General features: G+C 31.1%; 1 protein-coding gene across 1 annotated transcript in view; it reads left to right on the forward strand.

Moving 5' to 3' along the window:
• LOC129798320 (hemicentin-2) overlaps positions 1–11,804 on the forward strand; it is a 127,857-nt gene extending 116,053 nt beyond the window's left edge. Inside the window, exons 15-16 of the mRNA XM_055841427.1 lie at positions 7,593–7,756; positions 11,527–11,804. Coding sequence (XP_055697402.1) covers positions 7,593–7,756; positions 11,527–11,597 — 235 coding nt within the window. The 3' untranslated portion in view covers positions 11,598–11,804. The remainder of the gene's footprint in view (positions 1–7,592; positions 7,757–11,526) is intronic.
• The last annotated feature ends 1,424 nt before the right edge of the window (positions 11,805–13,228 follow it).

Consider the following 13,228-nt stretch of genomic DNA (forward strand, 5'->3'; position numbering starts at 1 on the left):
TACCCACTGAGATACGCCTTGGTTTGAGAGTTTTTTTAAGCGGGAAACTCCTCTGTACTTGGGCAAAAATGTTGAATATTCACAAGAAGGTCAAAATTGCTAAGTATGTGTCGTTGGCAAAACGAAGAGTTTGATGTATTTATCTCGTCGTCTTATGTGTTTACTTTAGCTAAAAATACCTTTTATCCTATACACCACAATTTAAAGAGCATTAAGGCTGGAAATTACATGAATGCCTCACGATAAAAGGAATTTTCCCAAGACAGATTGAAGGGCTTTTAATCTAAGTGGTTTTTTGGGAACAAAGAAGGGGTAGCGCCACTCGTGGAGGTTTGGTGAAATAGAGATGCTCTGAGGAGTTTCTATATTCTACAAACAATTTAAGATATTTTTCATAACTGAGACAATTTCTGAACTTAGCGACTTTCTTAAAAATTGTCTCAAGTACACAGAAAAAAATATTGTAAAATTGTTCGTAAATGTTTGTAAATTTCTACTGCGATTTACAAACTACTCGTAAATCATATGGCGTAAAGTGGTACAAGTCGGACAGTGGTACAAGTTGGACAATGAATGGTACAATTTGGATAGGGGTTTTTGTCTTGATAAATTTAGTACTTCATTTTTATTTGTATATTTTTAATGCTTTGGTTTTATAATTTGGTTCCTTGTGCTTAAAAAATAATTTTGTACTGTATTTATCAAGAAAAATGCCATGTCCAACTTGTACCGGCGAATTTTCCAACTTGTAACACTAATTCCAAATTATATCACTTTACCTTAACCCACTAAAAGTTCGTAATTGTTTGTACGTTTTCAGAAATGTTGTTCGTAACATGAGCACATGACGAGCATTTTTTGTTTTCTTTACAAACATTTGTTCGTACATTTTGAGTGTCTGACAAAACTTTACAAACAAATGACAATACTTTACGAACATTTTTCGTGTGATTTTCGAAAAATTACAAACAAGTGTTTGTAAAAGTACAAAAAATGCTCATCAAATGATCATCTTACGTAAAATGTTTGTCAAAAAGTATAAACATTTACGGATTTGATTGTGGGTTAGACGATGCACTTGCATTTCGTAAGTTTCCAGTAGAAATTCACAAATAATTTTATGAACTATTTTTTTTTCTGTGTATTAAAAATTCCAATACAAATTCCTAAAATAGTGGTATTTTTCAATCCTTAATTTATTTTTGAAGATATCTTTTAAACTTTCAAAGATAAGCCAAGTATTTTATTATGATTTTCAATTTAAGAAAAAAAGCTCTATAAATGTGATACTATAAATCAGGGGCATGGCGTTTTTTTATGTTTCTAGCGTGCCGAAAAAACTTTGGAGTTTATTCTATGTTTTCTGTCACTGTAGAATGAATTAGCAAAAAATACAAATACAAAATAGAAGTCAATTTAATATCGAATGGGCAACTGAAAACCCCAAATTGGCAACATACGTAGTTTCGCAGATATCTCGTGAAATGTGTGCGAAAACAGAGAAAATTTTACAATAAAACTGGTCGCATTTTTCAGAGCTAATGTCATCCCCCTGCTATAAATACTTTAAAGAATTATGAACTTTGAAATTTTTTCAGCAAGATAAAATTCAAGAAATGACATCTAACCTTTAGAAATCTACTTTCCATACATCCCAACTAGCAAAATATTACTATAGTGTACAAAAAAGGTAATAAAAACGTTATAAGATCGTCACCAAAGTGACTATGAGTAGCTTGACGCTCTTACAACTACTTTACTCCAATTTTGTTCTATGGCTTTTTGAAATCAGAGTCTGTGCAAAGCCTATCCCTAAATATGATTAGAAACTTTTAAAAGAAATGATTTTTTTAAAAAATCAAAAAACTACGGCATGATGTTCCAATGCATTGCGATATATCATATCCATATTACTCACAACGCCATCAGAAATCCTTTTCATAAATATTAAATAAGTTCTTAACTCAATGACTTAATTTTAGGGAGTTATAGAACATACAATCACTTAAAAAAATTATAAATTACATGAAAGTGGGACAAACATCTGCTTTTTATGATTTAGGTGATTTAAGTAAGGTATTTGCAAAAGTCCTTAATTAAGTAGTTTGTATTAAGGACATGAAATTTATTTTCATTAAGTACTTAATTAAGAACTTCCACTTCAGTATTATTTTAGAATTATTATTCCCTTAGTAAGAATTGCTCGACCACGGATGAGGAGACAAATACATATCATCCCCAGTAGAGAGATGTCCAGGGTTATTTCTTAACCGAGGTAGGGTAAGCGCTCATAATTTTGGACAGTCTACTTATAAGCATCGGTGTTCCAAGTTTGAAGTGCGATAGTTTCAATACTAATTGACTTTTTTTGTTACTCTCTTTTCAGAGGGGTTGTTTAGAAACTTGGCAAGGGTTTATTGTCTTGGTTTTTACTAAAATTTGTCTTAATACGTTTAAAAATGAATTGATATGTACAGGTGAATTTGACTCGAATTTTGGATAACCTGGCTGTATATTTGAACAGCTAATCCGCCTCAATAGGATACCCATTGTTCTCCACTTCAACAAGCTATCTTACCAAGTCCTCTCCCTGTTCATGTAAGGGAACCGTAGAATGTCACAAGAAGCCCGGAAACTTTCCAGATCATTCATTAAAGTGAGTTGACTTCGGTACTCCAAGTACGTTTGGATTTGTGCATCCCCTGGCCTTTCCGGGAGCCTTTCAAGGCTTTTCTCACTACATCTCCATTGTAAAAATAATTCTCCTTTGTTTCTCCCGTCATTTACACAACCTAGTCATCGCAAAAGCTAAAACTTCACGAATTTTCTGGAGAAAAACACCTGTCCAAAATAAGGACTCTCACTGCACTGGTAAACCTCGTAGAAAATATCCCATTTTTCACACGAAAAACGTAATTTACAAGGCAAAATCTCACTTCAGGTCAAATGAACAAGTCACTATAAATGTGAATCAACACAATATTCAACGAATATTTAATAATATCACTTAGAAACAGCGAATAAAAATTGTTAGTACTTTACCACAGCTAAATAAGACTGAAGTAAACACGAAGTTCTGTCATATTTCTCGTAAGAAATTGCTCACACTGAATTTTCAACAAACAAGGGGGAGATATTAGCTTGGAAGTGGTGTACACTGAGATGGAAGTACTGCGGAAGTGGAAGTCTCAAAAATAAAATGATTTTTGCTTTTTTCATTTAAATGCAGTAGGAAAAGTGCTGGTAAACATATATAGCACAATTAAAACATGTCCTGGAAAACTAAATTTATGTCATTTTTGATCGCAATTATCGTCAATTCCTCATCAAAATTCTCGTAAAAATGTTCAAATATCGTTCAACTAATGCCATCTATTGCAATGGATGAAACTTAATGGACTTCCTTGCAAAAATTTAAATTTCAAATTATGATTTTCAGTTAGAAAATATTCGAGTGTAATGACTATAATAGTAGTCGATTCTTTGAGATGGTTTAGCTACTGAAAACTATCGGGAATGACTAGAACTAAATTACAGGATATTAATTTAGCCTACTACTTTCAGAAAAAACAAAGAATTAAAAAAATGATAGCAAAGGTTTCATTAAAATGCAATTACGATATCCAAAAGAGCGAAAAATAATATTTTAACCGTTCTTTGAAGAAAATTCAAATTAGATTTTAGTCGTTACTTTTAAATTCAAACGCCGGAAGTGCTTGGAAGTGCCTAGAAGTGCAAGAAGTGCTGGAAATCACCTATGGCACTTCCGGAAGTGTGGAAGTCTTTGACGTTTCCCATACAAATTTAGGAAGTGCTGGAAGTGGTGTACACGATTTTTCGTCTAATATCTCCCCCTTGTCAACAAATCAATTTTAACTCAAATGCTATTCAAAATTTAACCTATTTAGTTTTAAAATCTTCCAAAAAGAACAAATATTTAGATAGAATTCATTATTCATCATATATTGGATTAAAAATCCATAATTTTAATCAATTTATTTTTAGTGTCCAATTTTATTCTCAAAGTGTCCAAATTTAGAAACTGGTCAAAATTATGAGCTCTTACCCTATCTTCTCTATGGTCGCAGAAAACCAAGAGAAAAGCTGAAGTCTCGTAAGAGCTTCTGCCACACTGTTAAACCACTTGAGCAACCTCCAGAGAAGGCCAGACTTAATCTTTGGAACTCTTTCCACCAGATTTTGTTGAAGTAAGGGAAGGCCTTCCTTCTGATAGTAGCGTAAACGGGACAACGTAGAAGTCTCTCAATCGTTTGAGAAGCAGCGTAGCGCGTTCGAGAGACAATATGTAGCGATGGGGTTTCTTCAATTGTGCCGCCTTAGGTGACTGTGGGGTGACCCAAATCACCCCCCCCCCCTCGCCCGACTTGTGCATTTATCTGTTGTCCTCTGTCCCATGTGGAGCAGGAGATTTGATGTCGGCAAGTCAGCTTGCCATTGACGTGACCCGTTTTTGGGCAAGACATACTTAATTTTTTCCGATATTTTGTGAGATTAAACATTTATTTTCATATTGATAAAGCATTATTGTATAGCTTTCAAAACTTTACCTTATCCGTTAATATCATTAACTTATCCGTTAATCCGATAGCTTTACCTTATAGTTATTCGAACCCAAATATTTCATAAAATTAAATATTTATTACATGTGGATGTTTTTATTACCTAATTGAAGACAAATAGTTATTTTTTTATCACATTAAAAGTGATTGAATGTTGTGAAAAGATTTTGAATAATTTTTGATTTTCTGGAAAAATGTGCTGAAAACTTGCTCTCAGTGCTCATGAACGTCCAAACAGTTTTGTGTTTACAAAACTTCTGAAGAAAGCTCACTAATATTTTCACAGTAAACCTTTTATTATTTTTTTATCTTTATCAATCTCTTCAAATGTTCAAATTCTTCACGAATTACTTCAATATTATTTTGAGATTTGGAACATCATAAATTATTTATTCCAGCGAAATCTTTGAGCTTCTAGAATCTAGAGCAATTTTTCAGTTAAAATTGGAAAATCCAAGTGGAGAAAAGGAATTTTATCACTATTTTGCCCAACTCTTTGATTCTTTCTCTTACGAATTCTTTGAAAGAGTATTTTCTTTGTGATTTCCACTTGAAATTGCGATTTGTTTTGGTTGAAAAGAAAAATAAAGAAAATATTTGTTGGAAAGTTTGTCAATAATTCACACTTGCTGCACTGTGATTTATGCTGGTGAGATAGAACTTCACCTTGTTGACAAGCTTTTTATCCGAAATGTCTGAAACATGGATAAATCATTAATTTAATCAGTGGAACAAACAGCAAAGGATATTTTCAGGATTCAATGTGGCTTCACAGATAATTTATTTTGTTTCCTGAACAAATTTCAATATCATGTGGTTGTGAAATTAATTAAAGTGGTAGAGTTGTTTTTAAGGTTTCGACATAATAAATTATTGGTATTTATATACTAAAATTTATTATTCTAATAGATAAACCCCTCAATATCGTGGTTAATTTAGATATAAGTGATAAATTTTTCAATCGAACTTGGAAGGTTCATTCATATTGTTTGATAAAATGTTCTTTTGTATTGAAAATATTGGAATAGATGAAGTGTTATTAGTTTTAACTTTAAATTGTGAATCATTATTTCCAATAACTATTTAACTTAAATTTTAAAGCTTTCTTTAACTGAGAATTGGAGAGTATATGCGGTTTTCCTAACTAAGGTCCACTGTCTTTTCTTTCTTAACCCATTCCTTACCATGGTATTATACATCATACGCAAAATGAGTGATTTTGGATGATTTGTTCCTGGGTAATTTTTATCCGAATTGCTGTCGTGAATGGATTTTTAGAAACTTTAGTTTTTTAATTACTTGGGAAAAATAGTCTGATAGAGATAAAAATACATTTTAATATTGTTTTCTTGCTTGGCGGAAGGTCATGCAAAATTTTTGCTCGAAATGGCGAATGGAAAATTCGATATCACATTGAATTTGTTAAAGTTGCCCTCTTTCCTGATTTTAATTAGTTTCCAATTTGTGTTCTTGGTCAGTTACTCTATCTAAAGCAATAGAATTTGTAATGAATTAATGCGCAGAATTTAAATTCAGTGACCGTTAAAACGTGTGTTAGACTGGGGCTCCCCGCGCGCCCAATAATAGAAAAAAAAATTCCTTTTCAAAAAATTCATCTATTAATCTGTAGGAAATTAATTCCAAAATATGAACATTCTTATCTCAAGTATTATTTCTGATACATTGACAGAATGGGTTAAAATGCCCTTTCAAAAATCAGTTGTTATATAAAGTTTGATTTTCAAATTTTCAGTACTTTATTGTGAAATCTTTTGACGTTTTTGAATCAGTACAGTCTGACAAATTAAAATCTTTAGAGTAACATAAAGGATTTGTTTGGAAGAAAATAAGCCACGCCTCTTATAAAATTTATATAGCTCTAATAATACTTCAAAAGAGTGTCCCCATGTTTAATAGATTAAACTATCGTCCATTGCGAGAGCTAAATTAAAGTTTGAATGAGATATATAAATACAAATTACAAAATTTAAGCGAGTTTTGCGGAATAATATCCATTTATGATTAATGCATTATGGGAATTATTCTTTATGGGAGGGGCTAAAACAAATTCTACAACTTTCTTTCCGAAAATGTAATACAAATCTTGAAAATGTATTTCAAAGCTCCGAATTCTAAACTTACTGATATTCGCAGAAATTTTATTAAATAAAAACTGAATTTTATAAAAAGTGGACATTAATTATCCCACAAATATAAAAAAAACCATTAAAGATAATTTTAGCGGAATAGTGATTAAACGGCGATAGAAGGCGTGGTCTATTTTTCATAGGAGAGAATTTAAGGACTTCTATCTAGGCTAAATTTTAATGGCTGTTTATTGTTTATTTACGAATTATTTAGAAGGTGATAAAATCTTCTTTAAATAGGTTTCAATAATTTTAAAATTTTAGATTCAGTTAATATTTGTAAAGACGGCGTTGACGCTTACTCTTAAGATCAAATCAGTCGCTCAGAGCAAAAGAAGTCTATAGCTAATATAACTAGCACTGACTAGATTTCCTTCATCAGCTAATTTCTTTGAAATAAATCTAACTTAACCTTAGTTAATTACTTTAAAATGAATTGCGGTCACATCTATCTATCAAAATTTATTTAAATTTGAATTGAAATCTCGCAAACATCTTTAAGAATATTAATCATTCATAATGAGGAAAGCAGACTGCAACAAGCATCCCTCTCCCCTCCCAAAAATTCCCCACTAGATAGGATAAACTTTGTGAAAAACAAAGTCTTTTGAAAGAAGAATTTAATTAAGATGCTGCTATCATTGTGCGAGGACTTCAATATTTTACACAGGGAAAAATAACAAAGCGAAAGCTGAAATTTTGCATTAGGATTTGCGAAATTTCATTAACACACGTTGAAAATTCCACTTGTTTGTATGTGATTAATTAAATACGAAGCTGATGTGAACTTTGAAGTACACGCGCTCTTCTTTAGTTCTTGCATTAATTAATTCATTTACTTTCGCCCCATGCTTATGACAAAAAGGCCCGCGAGAACTGATGTACCGTCAATGTACTCTGGCGAGGAGGCGCTCGAGGAAGAAGTGGCTGGATCCACTACAATTCGACCCCCTCATGCATCAATTAGTCGAAGCAGTCGTTATGTAAGCGAAGGATTCGTACAATATTCTCAGCCAAGTCTCAACAATGGTAAGCATAAATTTGCATTGCAATGTGCTATGACTGTTATAATTTCGATAATCAAAAATTATGACAGTTGACAGATAATGACAGTAGCTGTCAATTCCACAAAATGTCAACTAATACAATATCTAGTAATTTTTTTTACTAAACTCCAGTGATACATTATTGATATTTTCCAAAGTCCTGCAATCGATGCACCGTCCCGTCCCTTACGCTTCTTTAATCAGTTCATGTCAGATTCTAAATAACTAATACTAGGAGTAGGCTTTAAGGCTTCGCACATAGTCTGGCTTCGAACATTTCAGGAAATGTGTGGCTTAAGATTAGGTATTAAAATGCCCCATAAATAGGTCAGGTTCATTAAAGGAATATGGGAAAAACACAATGTGTCCGAAGCCAAAGAGTGTGCGAAGCCTGGAAGCCTTTCCCTAAATGCCGTTTATACAAATTTCCTGATAGTTTTCAAAGAAATAAGGCAAAATCTTCTTGTTCAGTAAAAAATTCAAATTGGTCAGTAAAAAATAAAATATTGGTCAGTACAAAATCAAATTCTGTCAGTAAAAAATAATATATGGTTAGTAAAAAATCAAATATTGTCAATAAAAAACTTTAAAAAAATCAGTAAAAAAATAAATTTGGTCGGCAAAAAGTCAAATTTGGTCAGTAAAAAATCAAATTTGGTCAGTAAAAAATTAAATATGGTCAGTAAAAAACTTAAAAAAAAATCGTAAAAAATTAAATTTGGTCAGTAAAAAGTCAAATTTGATCAGTTAAAAGTAAAATTTGGTCAGTAAAAATAAAATTTAGTCAGTAATAAATAAAATATGGTCAGTAATAAATAAAATTTGTTCAGGATAAAATAAAAATTTCGTCAGTACAAAAACAAATTCGGTCGGAGAAAAATAAAATTTGGTTGGTAAAAAGTCAAATTTAGTCAGTAAATTTTTTTTAATCAGTAAAATGTGAAATTTAATGAGTGGAAAATTAAATATGATCATTGAGTAATAATTTAGTCAATAAAAGACTAAAAGGAAATCAGTAAAAATTAAAACTTTGCATATCCGGATAAAAAGTATTGAACATTTCGTATTGCGGAAACTTCGTATTTTAGTATATTTCGTATTTTACCATTTCGTATTTCACATTTCGTCTTTCATAAATTTTGTACGAAGTTTCCGCAATACAAAAAATTCAATAAAAAATTTGATTTTTATATTGTACCGACCAAAATTCATTTTTTACTGATCAAGTTTGATTTTTCACTGACCAAATTTGATTTTTTACTGACCAAATTTGATTTTTTACTGACCAAATTTGACTATTCTCCGACCGAATTTGATTTTTTACTGACCAAATTTTATTTATTACTGACCAAATTTGATTTTTTACTGCCCAAAATACTTGCTGATAAAATTTGATTTTTTACTGACTAGATTCTTTATTTTTTACTGACCAAATTTGACTTTTGACTGACCAAATTTATTTTTTACCGATTTTTTAAAGTTTTTCACTGACCATATTTAATTTTTTACTGACTATAATTTATTTTTAACTGACCACATTTGAGTTTTTTCTGACCAAATTTTATTTTTTACTTACCAAATTTTATCTTTTTTTTACTGACCAAAAAGTCGCAACCAAGAGATAATAGAAGCTACCACACTCCAAAATGATGATTGGCGATATTTTATTTAATAAACTAATTACTAATAAATAAATAATAAATGTCGTATGAAATTTGAATGTAAATAACAACTTATAAATTTATTTACAAATGACTTCGGGTTTTCGGCACGTTTGGAATTTTTGGAATTGGAATTTTGCCTGAAACCACTTAATGTTTTTAAAAAGTTGAAAAAGAAATTGAATTCGAATTTGAATTAATAAACTCCTGCACCACCTTTTCTATCAGGAAAATTTCTTCAAATCAAAAATTCTCATCTCTTTTTTCTCGAAAGTTTACATGTCTATTTCAGTCTTTTGCATTCAGAATTGAATTCCACTAAATACTAAATTGAGTTTGTTGTGACGTTTAAAAGAATAAGAAGAGTGTGAAAGACGGAAATAGACTTGCAAAACGTTTGAGAAAGAAAAGGATGTGAATTTCGATTTCGTGAAATTATCCTGATATAAAGTATGTGGTAGACATATAATGATTTAATTTAAATAAACGCATAAATTCCGGAATACTAGTACACTTCTAAGATTAAATATTTGAACTACCACAGTTTAAGACAATTTTTAAGCAATTTAGACAAAATGATCGAAATTTCGCAGTATCTAAATTGCAATGGAAATGGTAAATTTCTTAATGTGGTCTTTAATTTTAAAGCTGGTCGCAAGAACCCATGAAATTATTGTACTCTTGAGGTGAGGTTTAAGTATACCAAGTATACCTATAAAACGTCAGTAGACCTTATAATAAATATTATAAGGTCTTTTGTCCATGTTTTCTGACATATATGAGACTACAGCGCCCCTGGTGTCAGTTGCACAAACTCCATCTCTCCAAAGGATTATCAGGCATGTAAAGAAGAACAAATGTTCTCATATTAAGAAATAAATCGGTTCAGCAGAATCGAAAATATAGGTACCCAAGTATCAAAAAACGGCAAAAACGTTTTGCCTATATTTCAGGCGCAAAAACAGAATGAAATCAAAATGATAAGTATTTTCGTAAATCATTTGACCATAGCAACAGAAAAAAATAGCATGAGAACCCAGGGACAGAAAAAAGTTTAAAATTATTGCACAGTGTTATCAGCGTTATGCAACTAAGCTGAAAATAGCAATATTACTTACTAAAAGTGTTGCTGACAATGTGCTAAGTTTATCAGCCTGCTGAGAAACTTAGCATCTGGTGTTAGCCTCTGGGTAGGTTCAAATGGGGAAAGCAACTCCTGGCTGACTTCGTCAGCTGTGATCTGTGCTGATAACTGCTGAATACTAAGCTGTAAATTCAGGGGGATTATATGAAATTGATGTTGCCGATATTAAAGCTGTGGTTGCTGTTTGAAATTTGCTGTTTTCAGCTTTACTATCAGCGCTAACGCAATATTTCTAGCAATATTTCTAGTTGAAAACGTTGCCAATGATTTGCTCAGTTCCTCAACATTCTGTCATGTCAGCCGGGCTATTGCTCCGCAAAATGACAGCAGTCAAAATAATGAAGTACAATAATTTTGATTCTTTTATCATATTAATACAGTAACAATTATTCTCCTCTACTTTCTTGTTTTAAATTCACAAATCAATGACCTAAAGTGGGAAAATATTTTGAGATTTTAATATTTAATTAATTTTAATTGTTTGACAGTTCTGGAATGGAAAAGGCAGCTATTTTAAAATGACAGCTGTTAAAAAGTGTCATAATGAATTAAAATCTCTATTTATAATTTTTAAACTTCATTTTCTTATTTAAGATTTAATTTATATTAAATGTTTAGCAGTTTTCAAATAAGGACCGCACTTGCCATATTCAATTTACAGCTGTCAATTTTGTTAATTTTTTTGTTTTTGGAATCATAAATTATTAGTTCGATCCAAACTGTGTTTTTCTGAATCCAAATTTAAATTTATTGTAAATAAACAGAATATATTGTAGATTTCCTGAGTTTACGCATCCATGATCCATGTTTCATCGTTATTCTTCCTCCTATTCCTCTTCTACTAACAATAACACTTATTTCTGTGATGCTGCAAATTCCATCAATTGCTGATTGATTGGAATTGCGTTAGCAAAATGATTCTAAATGTTTTCTCTCCTTTCGTTTCAGTATATATAACAGATCCTGATTTAATACTCCAGCACAGCGATTTTGAGTTCAGAAATATTAGTGGCCATTAGAGGTGAATGAGTGGAAAAATATGAAAATTTATAGATATAAGTTACAGTGTTAGGATATATAATAATGTTAGAATTTGAAGAAGCAAAAATATATTGCGCAGAAATTTCACATGATCGAAATTATGTTAAGTGAGTGAAAACAAGATCAACTTTGAATATAAATGGGAAATGGCAATAAAAGCAGGAGAATGAATATTTTTTAAATAAGTTTTTAATGATTTTCGTGTCTACTTCATGAAAGGGGTTTGGAATTTCCACTCAATTTCTTTTTTTGTGTGAATGAACTTCTTTCTTTCATCGTTCCAGTGTAGTTCTTTTGCTACCTCACAATTGTCGATTTTTACATTTTGTGTCACTTCTAGCATTCCAATCTGAAATTTCAATTTACATAGCAGTCTCTCACACGAAGTTTCCCATTTTATTTTCCTACGTGGCACATGTAAAATTGTCAAGATATTTTCGTTTGGATGTTCCTAATGGATCTCTCTTCGATGCCTTATCGTTCCTCTATTCTGAGATTTTAGACTTTCAACCCAAAGTGGGAGTGTCAAAGGAACACTTGAGCCACGACAAAATAGGAATTGGAAGTGAAATGCAATAGGTAACTCCTCAAGTTTTCTAAATTATCGAGTTTCAATTCTTCGGCCTCTACAAGAAAGTGTTAAGTGATATTTTAAATTTTGAATTTTAATTCTTGAAAAAGGAAATTACGTACCGCTTTTTATCCGTTTTTGAATTTGATATTTCCGTATTTTCTATCATGATAAAGAGAGACCCAGGCAAAGTTTATCAAATAGATAATTTCAAAATTTAATAAATTTGAAAAATAATAGGAATGTCAAACTTTCCCCATAAATAGCCTCATGAGCTTCTCGAAATGTACAAAGTTTTGAAGAATTAAAGAAAGGAAGATAGAAAATAAAAAGAAATTGAAATTCTCAATACTTTGTTCTAGAATATTTTGTAATGAAAAATCAATATTGTTGAAAATTTAAGATATTGAAAAATGTTCGTCAATAAAACGTTAGAGCAACAATTCTTTTAATAAAAATCTGTCATCTGTATATTTTTTCTATTACAAGAGCCAAATCGTTTGAGACTTTTCACAAAATCGGCTCTTATGGTAAATGGCTTGAAAAGCATAAAGCTGTAGAACGCAAAATTTTCTACAAGAGTTCATCATAAATGTAACAAGTTTTCCGAGAGCTCTTGAAAAAGAAAGTATAGGGTAAATGTCCTAATTCAAAACCATTTCTAGACGCTTTAACTTTGACAGAAGATTCAACACATTAAATTCATATTTTTCTGAAGAGAAATACATAAATTTGCTCCTTGACTCTTCTAGAATGTTACTGGTTTAATGAAAATTCTATAGATATAATTTGAAAACTTCTTCAATACAAAAAAATGCGCAAGTGTAAAATGCTTCTATTGGAAACAAATTAATCTAAATGGAGACAAGGGAAATTTTCTAATTGGAGACAAACAGTGTAAGTGAAACTGTGACGAAAAGCTTTCAAAACCTTGTTGAGTTGCTCTTGAGTGCAGGATTTGTTCTTATTCCTGGTCTTTTCTCCTTTCCCATCTAAAACAATAAGAAAATCTCTCCAAAAAATCATATTTCCGGGGTT

The sequence above is a fragment of the Phlebotomus papatasi genome, chromosome 1, assembly GCF_024763615.1.
Source record: "Phlebotomus papatasi isolate M1 chromosome 1, Ppap_2.1, whole genome shotgun sequence".
Classification (NCBI taxonomy): Eukaryota; Metazoa; Arthropoda; class Insecta; order Diptera; family Psychodidae; genus Phlebotomus; species Phlebotomus papatasi.